Genomic DNA, 19,281 nt, shown 5'->3' on the forward strand with positions numbered 1-19,281 from the left:
AAATCAAAATATAAAGGATCTGGTAATCAGCCCCCTCATACCTAAAAACGATATGTGTTACCTTCCCCTCTGCCATCTTCTTGGCCTTCTTCTATAAGGTAAAACAGTATTTGGCACATGTGCATTTGGAGCATTCCAGTATTCATATCACTGTGCCAAAAAGTTCAGTGAATTATCAAAGGGAAGGAAGAAGATGAAAGGAGGCCAAAGACCCAGAAGATGGTGCCCATGAGCTCCGCTGCATAAATAAGTAAGCATGCTGCCAGGGGCACTTTCTGGAATAATGCACAATGTGAGTAGAAAGCAAGGGGGGGGACTATCAAGGGTAGTAGGGCTTTTCTAATTTGGGGGGTTCTCCTTTAAAGAGGCACCATTTTCATTTTGATGTAATTTTTGATTTAGACATTGGCTTAAATTGTTATGTTACTCAAATAGATTGTTTTGATTGTTTATAAAGTGTTGTTTCTAAAAAGTTGAATTTTGTCTTTAAGCTTTATTGTTATAGAAATATATAATTTTAATGTATTTAAGGTAACTAAACACCATGTTGAAAAACAAATATCATATAAATGGAAGTCCTGTATCTGTAAAACAAGACCCTGTCTCACACTACCCCCTCCTTCTCATCTCCCCACCCCCTTCAATACCCTTACCCCTCTCCTTCCCCCCCAATAATAAACAAAAAATGGACGTAACCAGGACTGAAAGACAATTTATTGATGTTTAATAATAGGAATGTATAGGTGTATAACATTATAAAGGTATAAGTATAGGAATGCACCGGACAGCCCAGTCTGCATACTTAAAGGGGACGTTCACTTAAAATTACAAAAAGTCTTTATACTGGCAATTAACTGCCATGATTTTACAGTGGCTCATCACAGATTCCTTTATTACATAAATCACAACTGCAGAAACAAAACCTACATTTTTCAAAGGGGTAATTAAAGACTTAAGGGCATTTACAGGTATTAACATCTGTGCGGGAGAACGGGGAGGAAGGACTATGGAGGGTAGGGATTTTTATTAGTTTGGGGGTTTAGTTCTCCATTAAGGGTCAATGTAAGTGTGATCATTACAGGTCCCACTAATCATAAGCAGTTAAGGGGTTAAAAACCCATCTAATACCTCACATTTCTCCTCCCTTGCAGAATAGCAACTTTGCAACACACACTAGCTTTGCTGTGGATGCCTGTAGGAATCTTCTTGGCGCTTTCTCCCTTTTAACTTCTGTCCTGTAATGCGGTTACTAAAAGTAGAGCCTATTTATAGATGGAGGAGCCTCGCGCCGGTACTTATGCACGAGGAAGCCGAGCGATCAGCGAAACGCGTAGGGCGGGCAGCATAGGTGGACGGTGAAGGACCAGCTCCCACTCATTCCCCATGTAGACAGGTAGAAATTCTGGGGAATTGATTGGAAGGGAGGGTGAATGGGTCTGACTCTCAGGGGCAATAATTAATAGTCTTCGCTTTAAACTAAAGCAAAAATTAATTACTACCACCTATCCACCGTATGTCTGTGGTTTTAGATATATGTGTATTTTAGGGACACGGTCCCACACTGCTCCCTGATGTTAGGAGGAGTGAGTGGTTTTGTGTTTGTAGCTGGCAGTGTGTATATACATTTTTTATGGATTATGATCATTAAAAGTTAAGTCTTAATCTACTGATATACTGTCCGGATCTGAACTGGTTAGCTTGAAGCTCATGGACACTACATGGTCTATGTGTAATGAATCCTGTGTAACTTCAGTTTTCGTGTGTATGGTTACTGAAAGTAATCTGATTGGAGGAATCAGCAACTGAGAGGAAAAAGGTGCAGGGTTGATTTTAGTCTTGATTTCATTTTTATAAACAGTGTCTTTGGAAGTTTTGACAACATAACCAAGGGCTTTCTCTTAAGTGGACAAGTTCACCACTTTTCCAATTCAAAAAATGTGTAACTATGTAACTAAAACTATAAATGACTTTTATTGTAGACATCTCTAATATTAAAGAGCAAAATATTTGAAGTCAGGGGATTAATTTAAAATTCAATGTCTATTTCACTATTTAAATGGTAGCAAGGTTTTGATTAATAAAAGACAGCTTTACTATATCATTGCTTCCCACATGCTTGCCTTTTAATACTGGTACTGCTTAAAGGAATAAGTTATACACTAAAATTGAAAAAATTTCTATGTTTATTAAACTTGTAATAGTTATTAAATAATATCTGCTGTTCCTTAAAGGGGTAGTTCACCTTTAAGTTAACTTTTAGTATGTTATAGAATGGCCAATTTGAAGCCACTTTCAATTGGTCTTCATTATTTATTTTATATAGTTTTTTTTCCATAATTGGTCGTCTTCTTCAGACTCTTTTCAGCTTGCATATGGCGGTCACTGACCCCATCTAATAAACAAATTCTAATAAACGTTCTATTCAGTCACATTAGGATAGAGAAAAGAAACAGCAATGCAATTTTCAATAAATATCTATGTGTTTTTCAACACTGTACATAACATTTAAAACAGAAGTAGCATTACCACGAAAAAGCTCTCAATCCAGAAGCATCACACACACACATAGCACCAGTAGCTGTGTATATGTTAAGATACCAAAATAGTCAAATTGCTGCATGAGATGATGCCGGTGAATTTCATTGCTGGCATTGAAAGAGTTACTCAAAAATTTCACTAAACGATAAATTAGTATTATCTAAATGAAATAAGAATCATGTTATTTACAGGTGTATTTATGTAATGCAGCATCTGTTATTTGATCATGGTATCACTGTACCACATACAATCATTACCTACACGTCTGTTTTAAAATTCTAATAGTAAACATTGAACATTAATTACAATTGGGCTTTCTAGACACTGCAAGAAGACAAAATTTCATCTCAACTTGTTCCCCTATAAAGTGATTATAAATATTTTGTAAACATCCTACTCGCTCACAAATGTAGTTCCTAGTAAATTACTGTCTAGAAGCTCAATACTGCTGGAACATAAATAAAACAAAGCTATTAGAAAAATAGTTTTGGGGTTTAATTAGGAAATTTCTTCTAAGCCCCTGGCTTATTTCCAGGGCTTGGAGTGTGAGCTGGTGCTGCTTTGTGACCGGGCTGAGCTGGCAGATGATGGAACTTTGCTGTTTCTCGAATCCATTCTGAGGCGGCCTAGAAAAAAAAAAGCAAAATTAAAGACTATTAATAGAAAGAACAAAAGTAACATGAATTCAGATAGAAGTGAAGGTTACCAGATCACTTGAGAATTCAAGGGTTTATTTAGGGCTACAGATATTGCAATATAAGCCCTGCAAACTACATTTATTAGAAGTGCCAGATTAAGCAATTTAAAAGAAAAAATCGTCACATGAAATCAAGGGCAATGGATATTTCTATAGCCTATAATTCAGCTGTAACATAATGTGGTCATTATTTTCAAACGGTCATGGGATACAGTCATGATTTTTATGGTGTCGTTTTTATTTCTAAATTACATTGTTTACACTGCAAATAATTCATTCTACCATATAAAATTTTATTCATGAACCAACAAGTGTATTTGTTTTAGTTAATATTGGTGTGTAAGCAGCCATCCCAGATCAGGTAATTTTGCCCGATCCTGTGCTTTCAGAAAAAGCCAGCACTTAATGGAACTGCTTTCAGGCTGGCTATTGTTTCTCCAACTCAATGTACAAGGCTGGATTTCTTGGGTGGGTGCCTGTCCACACTCCCCGCGCGTGCAAGCGCCGGCAAATGGCGCTATTGAATAGGGACGCACAGGTCCCCATAATGCGGCTGGGCGACATGCCGCCCTAGGCCCGGGCCTATATGGCCTCGCCACAAATCCGGGCCTGTCAATGTAACTGAAGGAGTCACATTGGGGCTTGGATTTTTACTACCGAGTGCTGTTCTCATATTTACCAAGCAGCTGTTATCTTTTCACCTTCCCATTGTTCTGCTGAATGTTTGCTTGGGGGGGGGGAATGATGTCACTCCAACTTGCAGTGCAGCAGTAAAGAGTGACTGAAGTTTATCAGAGAAAAAGTCACGACTGGTGGGACCTGGGAAACTCACAATATGCGTTTTGAAAAAAAAAAAAAAAGTTTGCCCATGACAGAATCCCTTTAAGCAAACTCCTAGGTTTCTACAAGCAAATGGGTGGGTTATAAAGAACCTAAATGCATGTCATGATATACACACTGAACATCTGAACTGTGCTTTGCTTATGAATTCAAACCAGCTCACATTAACTTGTTTTGGGAAAAAAATGTTGGACATAATGTACACAGAGTACTTACTGGGTGTGCTTGTGGACATGAGCACATTTTCTAGATGGTTCTCTATCATTTCCAGGTCCTGGGATGAAAATCTCCACTTGTTCTCAGCAGGTATAATGGGATCCTTTGGTGTTCGTTTAAGAGCAGACTTCGTCTGAGTGGGTGGAGCCAGACAGGTGATTGGAAAAGAGCCAGTTGTAAGACCTTGAGGGAACCTTTGTGATATGACTTTTAAACCTACACAAAATAAATACATTTTTTATTTCAATGGTAATAAATCTTCAGTGGGGTTATTAGATAATGAACATTAAGTACCATTATTTAATGTAGTACACAAACAAAAAATGAAATTTCCACATTTGATTTATGTAAAAGTCTACTTAAATTTTCTATATACAACCATATCTTTAGGTTTAACAGAAATGTTTTACTTTGTGTTTAATGGAGTGTAGCTTTATTAAATCAAATCAATCATACATAGAAAAACAGTGTATGAAATAGAGAGTAAACATATCATTTGTAGTTGAGGGTCACAATATTGTATATCATCTACCAATGTACCACAATGTGTTTATTGAAATCTTACCTCCAGACAACATGAACAGATTCTCAAACCCTCGCTCACACATAGTGCTGGCAGCTTGACTGGCTACTCTCTCATCTTCGTCATAGAGGATAATAATTTTACCATGAGCATTTCTCTGGGTTTCATACATTAAGGATCACAAAGTTTAACACCCAAACAAAGTATCTCAGCTTTTAAAGTAGAAAACAATGTTATTAAAAAAATAAACACACCAAACGGTAGTGTCTATAAATACAATACGGTTTCACATATAGTCTCACAATAAACAACTCCTTATATAACATTAATAAAAAAAATACATTTAAATTAACTCTATGAAATAATAAGCCTCTTTTCAAAGACATTGGTTTGCCTTTTCTCTGTCACTTCTTGCACAGTTCTACACACCCACTGGCTGCAGGACTTCAAAAGAATTAGTGGTACTCTGAGTTCCAAACCGCCGCAAAGCTTCGTACGTGTGTTTCAGAGACATCTGCCTACTTTAAGGAAGAATGGGCTCTACACCTCTTTTTTTGGTAAAGTTCTGAAACGTAATAAAATAATTCAAAAACTACAAAAAAATGAAGGTCAATCAAAAAATTGCTTAGATATACTATGATTCTATGATATACTAAAAGTTAATTTAAAGGTGAACCACTCCTTTAACTCCCAGATCATCTTGTTTATATTCATTCAGTAGAGAACTAATCGAGAATCAAATGTGCTGCTGTTGCTGTTTGCTTCAGTATACTGCCTTGCCATTATTTTAAAATTTTCACAGATAACCGACTACAATTCTTAAGGCTAGTCTTTATATTGGATGGCCTCATCATCATGGTTGCTTTGGGAGAAAAGAACCATTGTATCTTGTGCCATGTCCCAGATTGATGAACTCAAAAACAGATTCCTAGAGAATAAGCTGGTTACCTTATCCTCAAATTGTGGACGGCAGAGTTTTGCGGGTGATACAGCATGGCTATTCAGCATGCTGTCTGGCTCACTAATAAGAGTTTTAAAAAATCTTCTGACAACCAAGGCTTTCAAGAGCAACTTTAATAAATCATGGCAAGAGAGTATCATAGAAGAAAGCAAAAAAAAATGTTGCTAAAGTGATTTTAACACTACATAGTTTGAACCTCAAAGGCCATTTATCACATATAATGCAACCAAACCGTGATAAAAACAACTATGAGCACACTCCTATTCCAAGTTAAACTATTGTGAAAATGTTATATAAGCATCATCATACTGAAATAAGTAGCTTTCTAAATACAATCAATTAAATATTCTGCATCGTTTCTAAAATAATCAAGTTTATCTTCACTATCCCTCTCTCAGCATCTGTTTCTCTTCATTCTGTCTTCATGCAGGAGTTGTGTCATTGACAGATGCAATATAGGTGATTTTAATAGAGTAGCTCTAATACATCTTCTAGGCAAAAGGGGCCCCCTATAGGATATACTGAATCTAACTGTCAATGAATATCTGACACCCAACTCCCGCAGGAATACAGAATGAAGAGAAACAGATGCGGAGAAGGATAGTGAAGATAAACTTGATTATTTCAGAAATGGTAAAGAATTTTTAATTGATTATACTTAGAAAACTTCTTATTTGTGTGATACAGTGCTCTATAGAAGTACCTCAGGCCGAGCCCCCCCCCAAGCCCAACATTTGGCACCCCTCTCATTTCATTTCAAGTAGTGTGCCAAATAAAAATCGTTAACATCCTAGTTTTGCATTCTTCTATGCCCTAAAATTGCTTTATTCTGTGTAAAAAATTAATGACTTGTAGCAATGTAGAAGCAATTTTTGCATTTCTGGTGTGATAACCTTGGGTGGAGGGTTGTTCACAGTGCTTCCAGATGATCAGTGTGGTATAATCAAGCGTAGGGCCAAAACTTTTTTACTGTTCATATCAAATACATATTTATTATTAAAAAAGATACATATTCTAGGATTTCAGGTGTGAAAGGGTTCATCGTCCTAGAAAGCATTGCAATAGGATAATTCCTGGCTGTAAAGACAAAAAAAATGAATGACCTGCATACTCACTTGTAGAAGACCCAGAAGAGGTTAATGCAAGGCAAGACAGCACAGAACACATCAACATCAGAAGCCTTGAGTAATTGCAAATAATGAAAAGTGTACATGTATTTCACACACCTCTGTAAAAGAACAAAGGCATAGACTATATGACACAATTACTTCACTACCCAAATTTATTAGTGTCTTATGTTGAAAGGGTAGAGCCAGTTGTTGGTGTTCTCTCACTTCTCCTTGTCCCAAACATCTCAGTCAGTACCTTCTCCTTACCACTCCATTACCAACATCTGGTGTATCTCCCTCATTTTCCTTTATTTCTTTGTTCTTTCCCCTGATATCACTGCTTCATTGCTTTCTGCATCTTTGTGCTATCTTCCCCTCCCTGGCCTTTGCCCATGTAAATATTCTGAAAGCCAATACATTCTATTTAAGCCTAAGTAGACAACTAAAAGTAAATAATTGTATTTCCCCTTGTTTGTTTTTTTTTGCCTTTATGTTTACTTAGAGGTACTTATTCTGTCATAATGTAAATAGAAACATGAACAACTGGGCAATCACCATTTGAAGGATATTGTCTGAATATTAAAGGAAAACTATACCCCCCAAACAGTGCAGGTCTCTATAAAAATATATTGCATGAAAAAGCTCATGATGAAGCCCTGCTTCATGTAATAAACCATTTTCATAATAATAATATACTTTATAAGTAGTATGTGCCATTGGGTTTTCCCAAATACAAAATAGTAACTTTAAAAAATTAGGGCCGCCCCCTGGGATCCAACAATTGAACAGTGCACACAAACAAACAGGTTAGGTCATATGAGCCAATTACAGGACAAAGTTCTTTCTTTTGCTTCCACACTTCCTGTTACAGTCGGAGTTGTAGTATTTCTGGGCAGCTCAGAAACCATCACTAAATGGTGGCTCAAACTAAAAGATTTAAAAGGGCAATATTTACTTATTATATATTCCAATTTGGTATAATTATAATTATTTAATATGCCACTATCTGTTGCATTCATTTTGGGGGTATAGTTTTCCTTTAAAATATGCTTTCCAATGTACATGTACATTTTGGCATCTTGAAAGGTTTTAGGTGATAAGATTTTAAATTGTTCTTACTTACAATATAATAAACCTCAAGGTGTTGCAGTGAAAAACTAGATTATGGTTTTAACTGCAGCTTTTTCAAAGGAAACTCTTGATTGCAATGTTTTTTCCTCAATTTTCCCTAAACTGCAAAGTTGCAAAAAACAGGTGAAGTGTCTTTTATCATCACTCATTTTCCGCCTATATGACTAATTCCTAATAAATCCCTAGTAAACACAGTATGAGAACATATTTTACTTCTGTACTAAACAGCTAGACAAAAGCATAAGTATTATACCACTAACCTCCAACAATGTGGCACTGATCATAGGAATCTCTATCTCTCACATCAAGCAGTAGAAATGGGCAGTCCTCATAAGGCTTGTCTAGTGCACTGGAGCTTGGCAAAGATTCCTTTTTTATATCAGCCTGATTTCCAAGGTCCAGTTCTCCTACTCCACTTATGACACTGTTGGGAGGACAACAATTATATTATGTAAAACTACAGTATATCAAAATTATTATTATTACATTTTGTTGGCTGATATTTTTAGATTGTAAATTCGAATGAGCAGGTTCCTTTAAACTTTCTGTTTTGGGTAGTAGTTGTATGTTGAAAGATATATCTTTATTGTTTATTGTTGGGGGAATACATTGGTGCATTATAAATACTTAATTATACTAACTTGAAATAATAATTTCAAAGCACTGAAATTCAAGCTGATTATAAGGATCTTTGGTTGTCTAGTGGGGCGGTGGGGACGCCCACATTTTCCTTGAAGTGGCATGCTCGCCTCCTTTGCGCTCACATTCTTCTGGGTTTTGGTGTGTGTGCCTTTTTATTTTCAACGCTATGTGCAACGTCATTTTACTTGGCGTGAAATTCAAATATTTAAAGTGATACTGACACTAACAATTTTATTTTCAAAATATTAATCTACATTATGAAATCAAAGTTACCTATAGGTCATGTTGATAGTTTTTCGCTTTTGTTCTACTTTTGTAAGTAATTGTTACTTGAAGTTCCTAAACCTGACTGTTTTGCCAACCTGACTGTCCCTTCTTAACCTGTCAGTTAAGAGTTTCTAATGCTAATGGACTACTACTGCTGCACAAACATGGCATCCCCCTCATAGAAGAACAGGGTAGTAAGAAATGTAAAAGCATCAGGCAAATACTTTTATGGCAAAATTATTAATAGCATTCAAAGACAATGTTATGAAAGATAATAAAAAAAGATTATTTTCTGATGTCAGTATCTCTTTATTGGCGCCACGTCCTAATTCCGCTTCCTGTACTGATTTTTGGCTGCTATGGACTATTCTTATGGATCCTTACTGTGTTTACGAATTGGTTTGACCCCTGCCTGTGTCCTTGACTATGCTTTTGGTTCCTGATTCTGTACTGCATTGTCTGATTGGTATTGACCCTGTCCTGTCCCACGACTACACTCCCAGTCCTTCCTGACACGTTATGGTTCCCTTGCCTGCCCAGAACACTCGCCATGGTTCTCTCACTTTAAAACCTGATGGCATCGGAGTAGCGACATAAAAGGCGGCTGTTACATGCAGAAAAATGAGCCATGACCAGAACCTTGACATTGACGTTGACGTTGTTTTGGGTTTGGGATACTGGGCATGACACTGATACATACTTATCCTGAAAGACTAAAAGGGTTTACTATTCAAATACATGTGTAGTGCAAAAAAAAAAAAAAGTGTGTATATGTGTCTGTGTTAGTGTGTATGTAAATGTCTCAACTGACCAACTGTAAAATGCTTTAAAAAAACAAAATAGCTTCTTAAAAATGTATTATAATGAACGTTGTGGCCAGACATCTCCAGGAAGACAAAAATTACAAGTTGCGAGAGAACAGCTTTTTAGAATACACAGGAACCAAATCAAGAAAAGGGTAGCCTGTAAAGTGAAATGGGGCTCTTCTTAGGCTTAGGAAAAGTCTGTCTATTAAAAGTACTTTCTATTAGACACATATAAAAAAAATTGCAGCCCATTAATTAAAAATGTGACACATGGCTAGTGAACAGCATTGACTACAACATTCTGTTAATAATACAAACCTCTGAAGGGTAGACCTTGATGTCTGTATTAATTCTTCTCCTCTTTCACTGTCAATAAACTGTATAGGACTGTTGGATTCATTAGCCGGGCTCCCTTTACCATTGGGTCGGTCTGTCAGAAATTCAGTATCAGATATGACAGAGCTATTGTCTGAAAAGAAGATAAAAAAAAAATCACAGAGATCACAGACCAACACAAGCTTTCAAGCACAAACTGAATAGAAAGGGGGCAATCCTTTAGTTATAACCATTATAATAGGACCTTACGGGCTTTATTTTAGAGTAAAGAACTTTATTATTTAAAGACATTCTGTCCATGATTTTTATGGTGTACTTTTCGTTTCTAACTTGCACTTTTGCAAATAATTCACTCTACCATATACAATTTTATTTCTGCACCAACAATTTTTTTTTTAAACTGTAATATTGGTGTAGACAGCCATCTCAGTTTACTGTGACAGATTCTGTACTTTCAGGAGGAGCCAGCATTTCATAATAGAACTGCTTACAGATAGTATGATTAGTATGATGTAAAGAGTGATATTGTGATACAATTTGCAGTTGGCTTTCAATGTTTAGTATTTGCGGTTTTTGAGTTAATTAGCTTTTTATTTCAGCAGCTCTCTAGTTTGCAATTTCAGCGATCTGGTTGTTAGGGTTCATAATACCTTGGCAACCATGCACTGATTTGAATAAGAGACTAAAATATGAATAGGAGAGAGTCTGAACAGAAAGATGAGTAATAAAAAGTATATATATATATATATATATATATATATATATATATATATCTCATATATACCACTGCACTGCAAGTGTCAGAAAGTTGTTATCCTGTTACCTTCCCATTGTTCTTTTGATAGAGGGGGTGATATCACTCCATCTTGCAGGACAGCAGTAAAGAGTGACAATATTTTTGAATCAGAGCTCAAGTCAAATGGCTAAGGGCACCTGGAAAACTAACATCAGGTCTAGCCCCATGTCTTATATACAAATTAAATATTAATTAATATTAAAAAAAAGTTTGCTCTTTTGCTCACATTTTATAATCCATTGCAGCCTACTTGAGAAGTGTCCGAGACTTAAGGTCTTACGGCACATAGCACACAGTCAGGAGACTCTGTTTTCAGCAGCTACCTTGGCAGGAGTGAAAATTTATATTCATGCTTTTAATTTGGGGTCCGCATATGCAAGCTGCTTTGGGCATCAAACTGTTCAGTAGACCCTTGTTATCAATATTTAGGTTGTATGTAAGAAATAAATGCGGCCAATTGCAATATTTTTATGCGATTTTCAGAAAACTCCTGCATTTAGCGTAGATTTGCAGTGTGGTAGTTTGGCGTAGAAAGACATAATTACCCATTTTGGATTCCTCAAAATGTATATATATATATACTGTATATATATATACAAAGATATATATAATTGTCATGTTCAATTTTCCATTCTGATGCATCAAATAACAAATATAACAAATATTAGTAGAAATGTTAGATCCACTACCTTCTAATCTCTGTAGCTCGTCAGTAGTCATTTCACCACTTTCCCTCTCTTCTGTTACTGATGCCACTTGAAGGACCTGTAAAAATTAACCAATATGTTTTTTTACCATATAACCTAGGAAACAATTAAATAAAGCTTCTTTAAAAGCAGGGCAAGTGTACCAATGCTTTATATTTTTGATGCCTCAAAAATAATACTGGGATGGATTAAATTTATAACTATTGTAAAGAACTGCCCTTTTTGAGTGTGGAACTGATCTTTCAGTTGGAGAAGCAAGGTGGTTCTTCAATGTAAGAGCAGTGAGTTTGTTTTTTAAATCAATTAACTATATAACTTATATTTCTGTATTTTTTCAGGCATAATTTTATTATGAAGAGCAATACTTGTATCCAATTATCCCACAAGATAATCACCCAAACTTAACAGTCAATAGGTTTAATGGCCCACTAATACCAGGAAACAAAATTTGACAATGCATTTAAAAAAATGTTAATTTAATCTAAACTTGGAAACTTGCCGTCATTTCTAGAAAGCTTTAAATTTTCTTGAAGAAACTGAAGTGGAAAGTCATGATTATGTATTATCTAATGGTGGCCATACAGACAGATAATAGATGCTGACTAGGCTCTTCCAGACTGCCTGCCCAACTAATTTCTGTCTGGGGATCAGTTAGTTTACCTTACTTATGACGAATGCACTGCATGGTTTGGCTATTTAAAACCCTTCTCATTCAATTTTTGACATTTTCTCAAGTATATTATCTTGTTGGTTACTTACAAGCTGAGCAAATGTGGTAACTTTAATCCTCTTGAATAGTTCATCTTTTTTGTACCTATAATCTGAAAAAGTAATCATGTCCATCAATAAATTATATATTCACGAATAACCATAAACAAACAATGCTTAACCCTTTAAGTGCCAGCAGAATTTCACATTTTGGTTACGCGAAATGCCAGCCGTTTTTGAAACATTTTGTGCTCTCTCACTTTAGGGGCATTTTCTGAGGGGAAACCTATAGTTTACCTAGGAAAACTATACATTGTTTTTTTCGGTAGAAACTGAGCTTTCTAAATCTGCCTGAGTTTTCATGTATTTCCACCTGTGCAAAAAAATTTATAGTGCTAAATACCAAAAAAAAATGAAAAATTACCATTTTTCATCGTATATCAATTTATACCAGAAAAATATTTCATTTTACGGATGAAAATCCAACTGATTTGGAAAGCCTTATGTCTCTCGAACGTGCCAATACCAGATATGTATAGTTTTAGGGAGATTTAGGACTTCTGTACCTCAAAAACTCCCGGCAGTATATTGCCGAATTTTGAAAGCACTAAGGCAGAAAACGGCATGCTTTAGATTCCAAGGCAAAAACTCCTGAAACCGTAGGTTTACCCCAGAAAACCATGCATTTTTGAAAAGTACACATTCTGCCGATTACAAAATGGGTAACTATGTCTCTCTAATCCCAACTACCAAACATAAAAGCTTGTCTGAACATAGCGGTTTTTCAAAAAAAAATTCAAAATTCTGAAAAATCATTGCAAAGGTTTTATTTTGCTGCTCCGCATATCCCAAACTATATTAGGTACCAAGAAAAAGCACCTGAAATATGATTGCCAGGGGTCCACTGAACAGTTTGATACCCATTATGCATAGGTTTACCAAAGTATCTGGCATTTAGAGACACCAATATGAAGTTAGCACATCCAAATTGATCAGGACTTTACTTCAGCTACTGAGAAATCAACACATTGACTGCATTTTTTGTGGGGTAAAAACACAGAAATATATGTTTACCCCCCAAACCCATATATTTTTGGAAAGTACACATTCTACAGAATCTAAAATGGGTACCCATGCCTTTCTGCTCCAAACTACTGAGTCGCAAGGCTTTCCCAAAATTGTCGGTTTTGGTGAAATATGTGAAAATTGCCTCAAACCTTCAACTTCCCAGCACCATATCACCCATGTATCATTATGTACTAAGAAAAAGCACCCTAAATATGATTGCCAGGGTTCCTCTGAACATTTTGGTGGCCATTGTTCATAGGTTTACCAAAGTATCTGGCATTTAGAGGCCCCAAAATGAAGTTAGCGCATACAAACAGTCCCGTGGGTAACTTCAGCTAATGAAAAATCAAACACATTGACTGCATTTTTGTGGGGTAAAAACACAGAAATATATGTTTACCCCCAAAACCCATATATTTTTGGAAAGTACACATTCTACTGAATCTAAAATGGGTACCCATGCCTTTCTGCTCCAAACTACTGAGTCGCAAGGCTTTCCCACAATTGTCAGTTTTGGTGAAATATGTGAAAATTGCCTCAAACCTTCAACTTCTCAGCACCATATCACCCATGTATCGTTACACACCAAGAAAAAGCACCCTAAATATGATTGCCAGGGTTCCTCCAAACAGTTTGGTGGCCATTGTTCATAGGTTTACCAAAGTATCTGGCATTTAGAGGCCCCAAAATGAAGTTAGCGCATACAAACAGTCCCGTGGGTAACTTCAGCTAATGAAAAATCAACACATTGACTGCATTTTTGTGGGGTAAAAACACAGAAATATATGTTTACCCCCAAAACCCATATATTTTTGGAAAGTACACATTCTACCGAATCTAAAATGGGTACCCATGCCTTTCTGCTCCAAACTACTGAGTCGCAAGGCTTTCCCACAATTGTCGGTTTTGGTGAAATATCTGAAAATTGCCTCAAAGCTTCAACTTCTCAGCACCATATCACCCATGTATCGTTACGCACCAAGAAAAAGCACCCTAAATATGATTGCCAGGGTTCCTCCAAACAGTTTGGTGGCCATTGTTCATAGGTTTACCAAAGTATCTGGCATTTAGAGGCCCCAAAATGAAGTTAGCGCATACAAACAGTCCCGTGGGTAACTTCAGCTAATGAAAAATCAACACATTGACTGCATTTTTGTGGGGTAAAAACACAGAAATATATGTTTACCCCCAAAGCCCATATATTTTTGGAAAGTACACATTCTACCGAATCTAAAATGGGTACCCATGCCTTTTTGCTCCAAACTACTGAGTCGCAAGGCTTTCCCACAATTGTCGGTTTTGGTGAAATATCTGAAAATTGCCTCAAAGCTTCAACTTCTCAGCACCATATCACCCATGTATCGTTACGCACCAAGAAAAAGCACCCTAAATATGATTGCCAGGGTTCCTCCAAACAGTTTGGTGGCCATTGTTCATAGGTTTACCAAAGTATCTGGCATTTAGAGGCCCCAAAATGAAGTTAGCGCATACAAACAGTCCCGTGGGTAACTTCAGCTAATGAAAAATCAACACATTGACTGCATTTTTGTGGGGTAAAAACACAGAAATATATGTTTACCCCCAAAACCCATATATTTTTGGAAAGTACACATTCTACCGAATCTAAAATGGGTCCCCATGCCTTTCTGCTCCAAACTACTGAGTCGCAAGGCTTTCCCAAAGTTGTCGGTTTTGGTGAAATATCTGAAAATTGCCTCAAAGCTTCAACTTCTCAGCACCATATCACCCATGTATCGTTATGCACCAAGAAAAAGCACCCTAAATATGATTGCCAGGGTTCCTCCGAACAGTTTGGTGGCCATTGTTCATAGGTTTACCAAAGTATCTGGCATTTAGAGGCCTCAAAATGAAGTTAGTGCATACAAATAGTCCTGTGGGTAACTTCAGCTAATGAAAGATCAACACATTAACTGCATTTTTTGTGGGGTAAAAACACAGAAATATATGTTTACCCCCCAAACCCATACATTTTTGGAAAGTACACATTCTACAGAATCTAAAATGGGTACCCATGCCTTATTGCTCCAAACTACTGAGTCGCAAGGCTTTCCCAAAGTTGTCGGTTTTGGTGAAATATCTGAAAACTGCCTCAATGCTTCAACTATCCAGCATCATATCACCCATGTATCATTACGTATCACAAAAAAGCACCCAAATTGTGATTGCCAGGGGTCCTCCAAACAGTTTGGTGCCCACTGTGCATAGGTTTACCAAAGTATATGGCATTTAGAGGCCCCAAAATGAAGTTAGCACATACAAATTGTCCTGTGGGTAACGTCAGCTAATGAAAAATCAGCACATTGTCTGCATTTTTGTGGGGTAAAAACACAGAAATATATGTTTACCCCCCAAACCCATACATTTTTGGAAAGTACACATTCTACAGAATCTAAAATGGGTACCCATGCCTTTCTGCTCCAAACTACTGAGTCGCAAGGCTTTGCCAAATTTGGCGGTTTTGGTGAAATATCTGAAAATTGCCTCAAAGCTTCAACTTTCCAGCAACGTATTGTCCATGTATCATTACCAGCATAAAGCATCCTAAATATAAACATAGGGGTCTACTAAATAGTTTGATGCCCAATGTGCATAGATATACCAAACTATGTGGCGCACAGAGACCCCCAAATGACAATATGTATAGACATTTTCACGGCTGACGCGCTGGCTGCTGCAACATAACCACCCGGTGTGTGTATTATGCGACATTAGACCACCTAACAGTACAGAGACCCCAGAAATCCATATATTTTCAGAAAGTACACATTCTGACGAATCCAATATGGGTAAATAAGTGTTTCTACTACAAACTGCCAAACTGCAAAGCAATGCTGAACATAACGTTTTTTATCAAATTTCTGAAAATCGTCACAAAGCTTGATTTTTACCCCATTATATGCCCCACATTTCGTAACTTATCAGCATAAAACATCCTAAATATGAACGCCAGGGGTCTACTGAACACTTTGATGCCCAATATGCATAGATATACCAAACTATGTGGCGCACAGAGACCCCCAAATGACAATACTGTATATACATTTTCACGGCTGACGCGCTGGCTGCTGCAATATAAGCACCTGGTGTGTGTATTATGCGACATTAGACCCCCCTAACAGTACAGAGACCCCAGAAAACCATATATTTTCAGAAAGTACACATTCTGACGAATCCAATATGGGTAAATAAGTGTTTCTACTACAAACTGCCAAACTGCAAAGCAATGCTGAACATAACGTTTTTTATCAAATTTCTGAAAATCGTCACAAAGCTTTAATTTTACCCCATTATATGCCCCACATTTCGTAACTTATCAGCATAAAACATCCTAAATATGAACGCCAGGGGTCTACTGAACACTTTGATGCCCAATATGCATAGATATACCAAACTATGTGGCGCACAGAGACCCCCAAATGACAATACTGTATATACATTTTCACGGCTGACGCGCTGGCTGCTGCAATATAAGCACCTGGTGTGTGTATTATGCGACATTAGACCCCCCTAACAGTACAGAGACCCCAGAAAACCATATATTTTCAGAAAGTACACATTCTGACGAATCCAATATGGGTAAATAAGTGTTTCTACTACAAACTGCCAAACTGCAAAGCAATGCTGAACATAACGGTTTTTATCAAATTTCTGAAAATCATCACAAAGCTTGAATTTTACCCCATTATATGCTCCACGTTTCGTAACGTATCAGCATAAAACATCCTAAATATGAACGCCAGGGGTCTACTGAACACTTTGATGCCCAATATGCATAGATATACCAAACTATGTGGCGCACAGAGACCCCCAAATGACAATAGTGTATATACATTTTCACGGCTGACGCGCTGGCTGCTGCAATATAAGCACCTGGTGTGTGTATTATGCGACATTAGACCCCCCTAACAGTACAGAGACCCCAGAAAACCATATATTTTCAGAAAGTACACATTCTGACGAATCCAATATGGGTAAATAAGTGTTTCTACTGCAAACTGCCAAACTGCAAAGCAATGCTGAACATAACGGTTTTTATCAAATTTCTGAAAATCGTCACAAAGCTTGAATTTTACCCCATTATATGCCCCACATTTCGTAACTTATCAGCATAAAACATCCTAAATATGAACGCCAGGGGTCTACTGAACACTTTGATGCCCAATATGCATAGATATACCAAACTATGTGGCGCACAGAGACCCCCAAATGACAATACTGTATATACATTTTCACAGCTGACGCGCTGGCTGCTGCAATATAAGCACCTGGTGTGTGTATTATGCGACATTAGACCCCCCTAACAGTACAGAAACCCCAGAAAACCATATATTTTTAGAAAGTACACATTCTGACAAATCCAATATGGGTAAATATGTGTTTCTACTGCATACTGCCAAACTGCAAAGCAATGCTGAACATAACGGTTTTTATCAAATTTCTGAAAATCGTCAGAAAGCTTGAATTTTACCCCATTATATGCCCCACATTTCGTAACGTATCAGCATAAAACATCCTAAATATGAACGCCAGGGGTCTACTGAATACTTTGATGCCCAATATGTATAGATATACCAAACTATGTGGCGCACAGAGACCCCCAAATGAATCTATAGCAGACAAAATTTCCATGGGCAAAACGAAGTAACATAGAACTGAGCCAAATGGTATAAAATCAGTAAAATCCAACAAAACCACAAAAATCAATGGCTTTTTTTTTTTAGCCTAATGTAATTAACGGTCAGAATCAAAGTTTGATTATTTTAGCATAGCTAAATAGGTTTTACAGATAGAAATAAGCGAACAACACCTACGCAAAGCTGAAAATGAAATAAAATGGCTAAACATGCAATAAAATGGCTAAAAATGTACAAATATCACTGAAATTGCAATATAATCACCGAAATAACATACAAAAGGTATTGCGCGGTGCAATTAGCAAATACGCTATTCGCAATGGCAATAAAACAGTTTTTACAGGCAAAAATACAGACGATGCGATAAAAGAAAATAAAAACACACAAAATAGCGTATGTGTGTGTACAACAGGCAAATTGTGTGTTGTATGCGTGTTGTTTGCATGTGCAAGTGTGTGCAAGCATGTGTAAGGGCTGTGAATATATGTGACCCCCCCTGATCCCCCAAAATTGAATGTATGTGTGTGTAAGTGTGAATATAAGTGGGAATGTAAGTGTATTAGTACAATAGGTGTGTGTGGGTGTGTGTTTGTGTGTATGTGTGTGTGGGGGGGGGCACTAACCTGGGGTGGCAGGCTGTAGGTTGTCCAGGAGGGCTGCATGATGAGCTGGAATCGTCTTCATTGCTGGATCTGGTGAGTGGGCGGTGCTGTAGGGCTAGGAAGCACAGGCAGCAGCAGGGCACCTAGATTTCATTGTGCCTGCTGCTGCCTTGGGGCCCCTGGGCGATCGCGCCTCAGGGGCCACTCGTTCCCCGCTTCTGCTCGTTGCCTAGGGGCTGGGGGACGAGTATGAACGGAGCGAGCGGCTTTTTTAGCCGCTCCTCCGTTCAAAAAAAGCAGGCAGCAGGCAAACAGCAGCAGAGCACGTTTATTTTGCGTGCCTGCTGCTGCATTGGGGCCCCTGGGCGATCGCGACCCAGGGGCCCATTTTCCCTACGTAGGCTCGTTGCCTAGGGGAAGGGTAAGCTGGCAGGGACACTAAGAACGGAGCGAGCGGCTTGTAAAGCCGCTCCTCCGTTCTGAAAGTGCAGGCAGCAGCAGGGCACATATGCTGCACGTGCCTGCTGCTGCCTTGGGGCCCCTGGGCGATCGCGACCCAGGGGCCACTTGTTCCCCGCCTAGGCTCGTTGCCTAGGGGCTGGGGAACAAGCAGGAACGGAGCGAGCGGCTTTACAAACCGCTCCTCCGTTCCCAAATCTGCAAATGCTGCAGAACGTAG

General features: G+C 37.7%; 1 protein-coding gene across 1 annotated transcript in view; it reads right to left on the bottom strand.

Annotated features, from left to right (window-relative positions):
* Window positions 1-696: 696 nt before the first annotated feature.
* Window positions 697-19,281, bottom strand: part of cep41.S (centrosomal protein 41kDa S homeolog) — a 29,667-nt gene continuing 11,082 nt past the window's right edge. Inside the window, 8 exon segments of the mRNA NM_001091191.1 lie at window positions 697-3,164; window positions 4,292-4,507; window positions 4,857-4,971; window positions 6,785-6,852; window positions 8,276-8,439; window positions 10,049-10,199; window positions 11,552-11,627; window positions 12,329-12,390. Of these exon segments, the coding sequence (NP_001084660.1) occupies window positions 3,064-3,164; window positions 4,292-4,507; window positions 4,857-4,971; window positions 6,785-6,852; window positions 8,276-8,439; window positions 10,049-10,199; window positions 11,552-11,627; window positions 12,329-12,390 (953 nt within the window). The 3' untranslated portion in view covers window positions 697-3,063.

The sequence above is a fragment of the Xenopus laevis genome, chromosome 3S, assembly GCF_017654675.1.
Source record: "Xenopus laevis strain J_2021 chromosome 3S, Xenopus_laevis_v10.1, whole genome shotgun sequence".
NCBI classification, from domain to species: Eukaryota; Metazoa; Chordata; class Amphibia; order Anura; family Pipidae; genus Xenopus; species Xenopus laevis.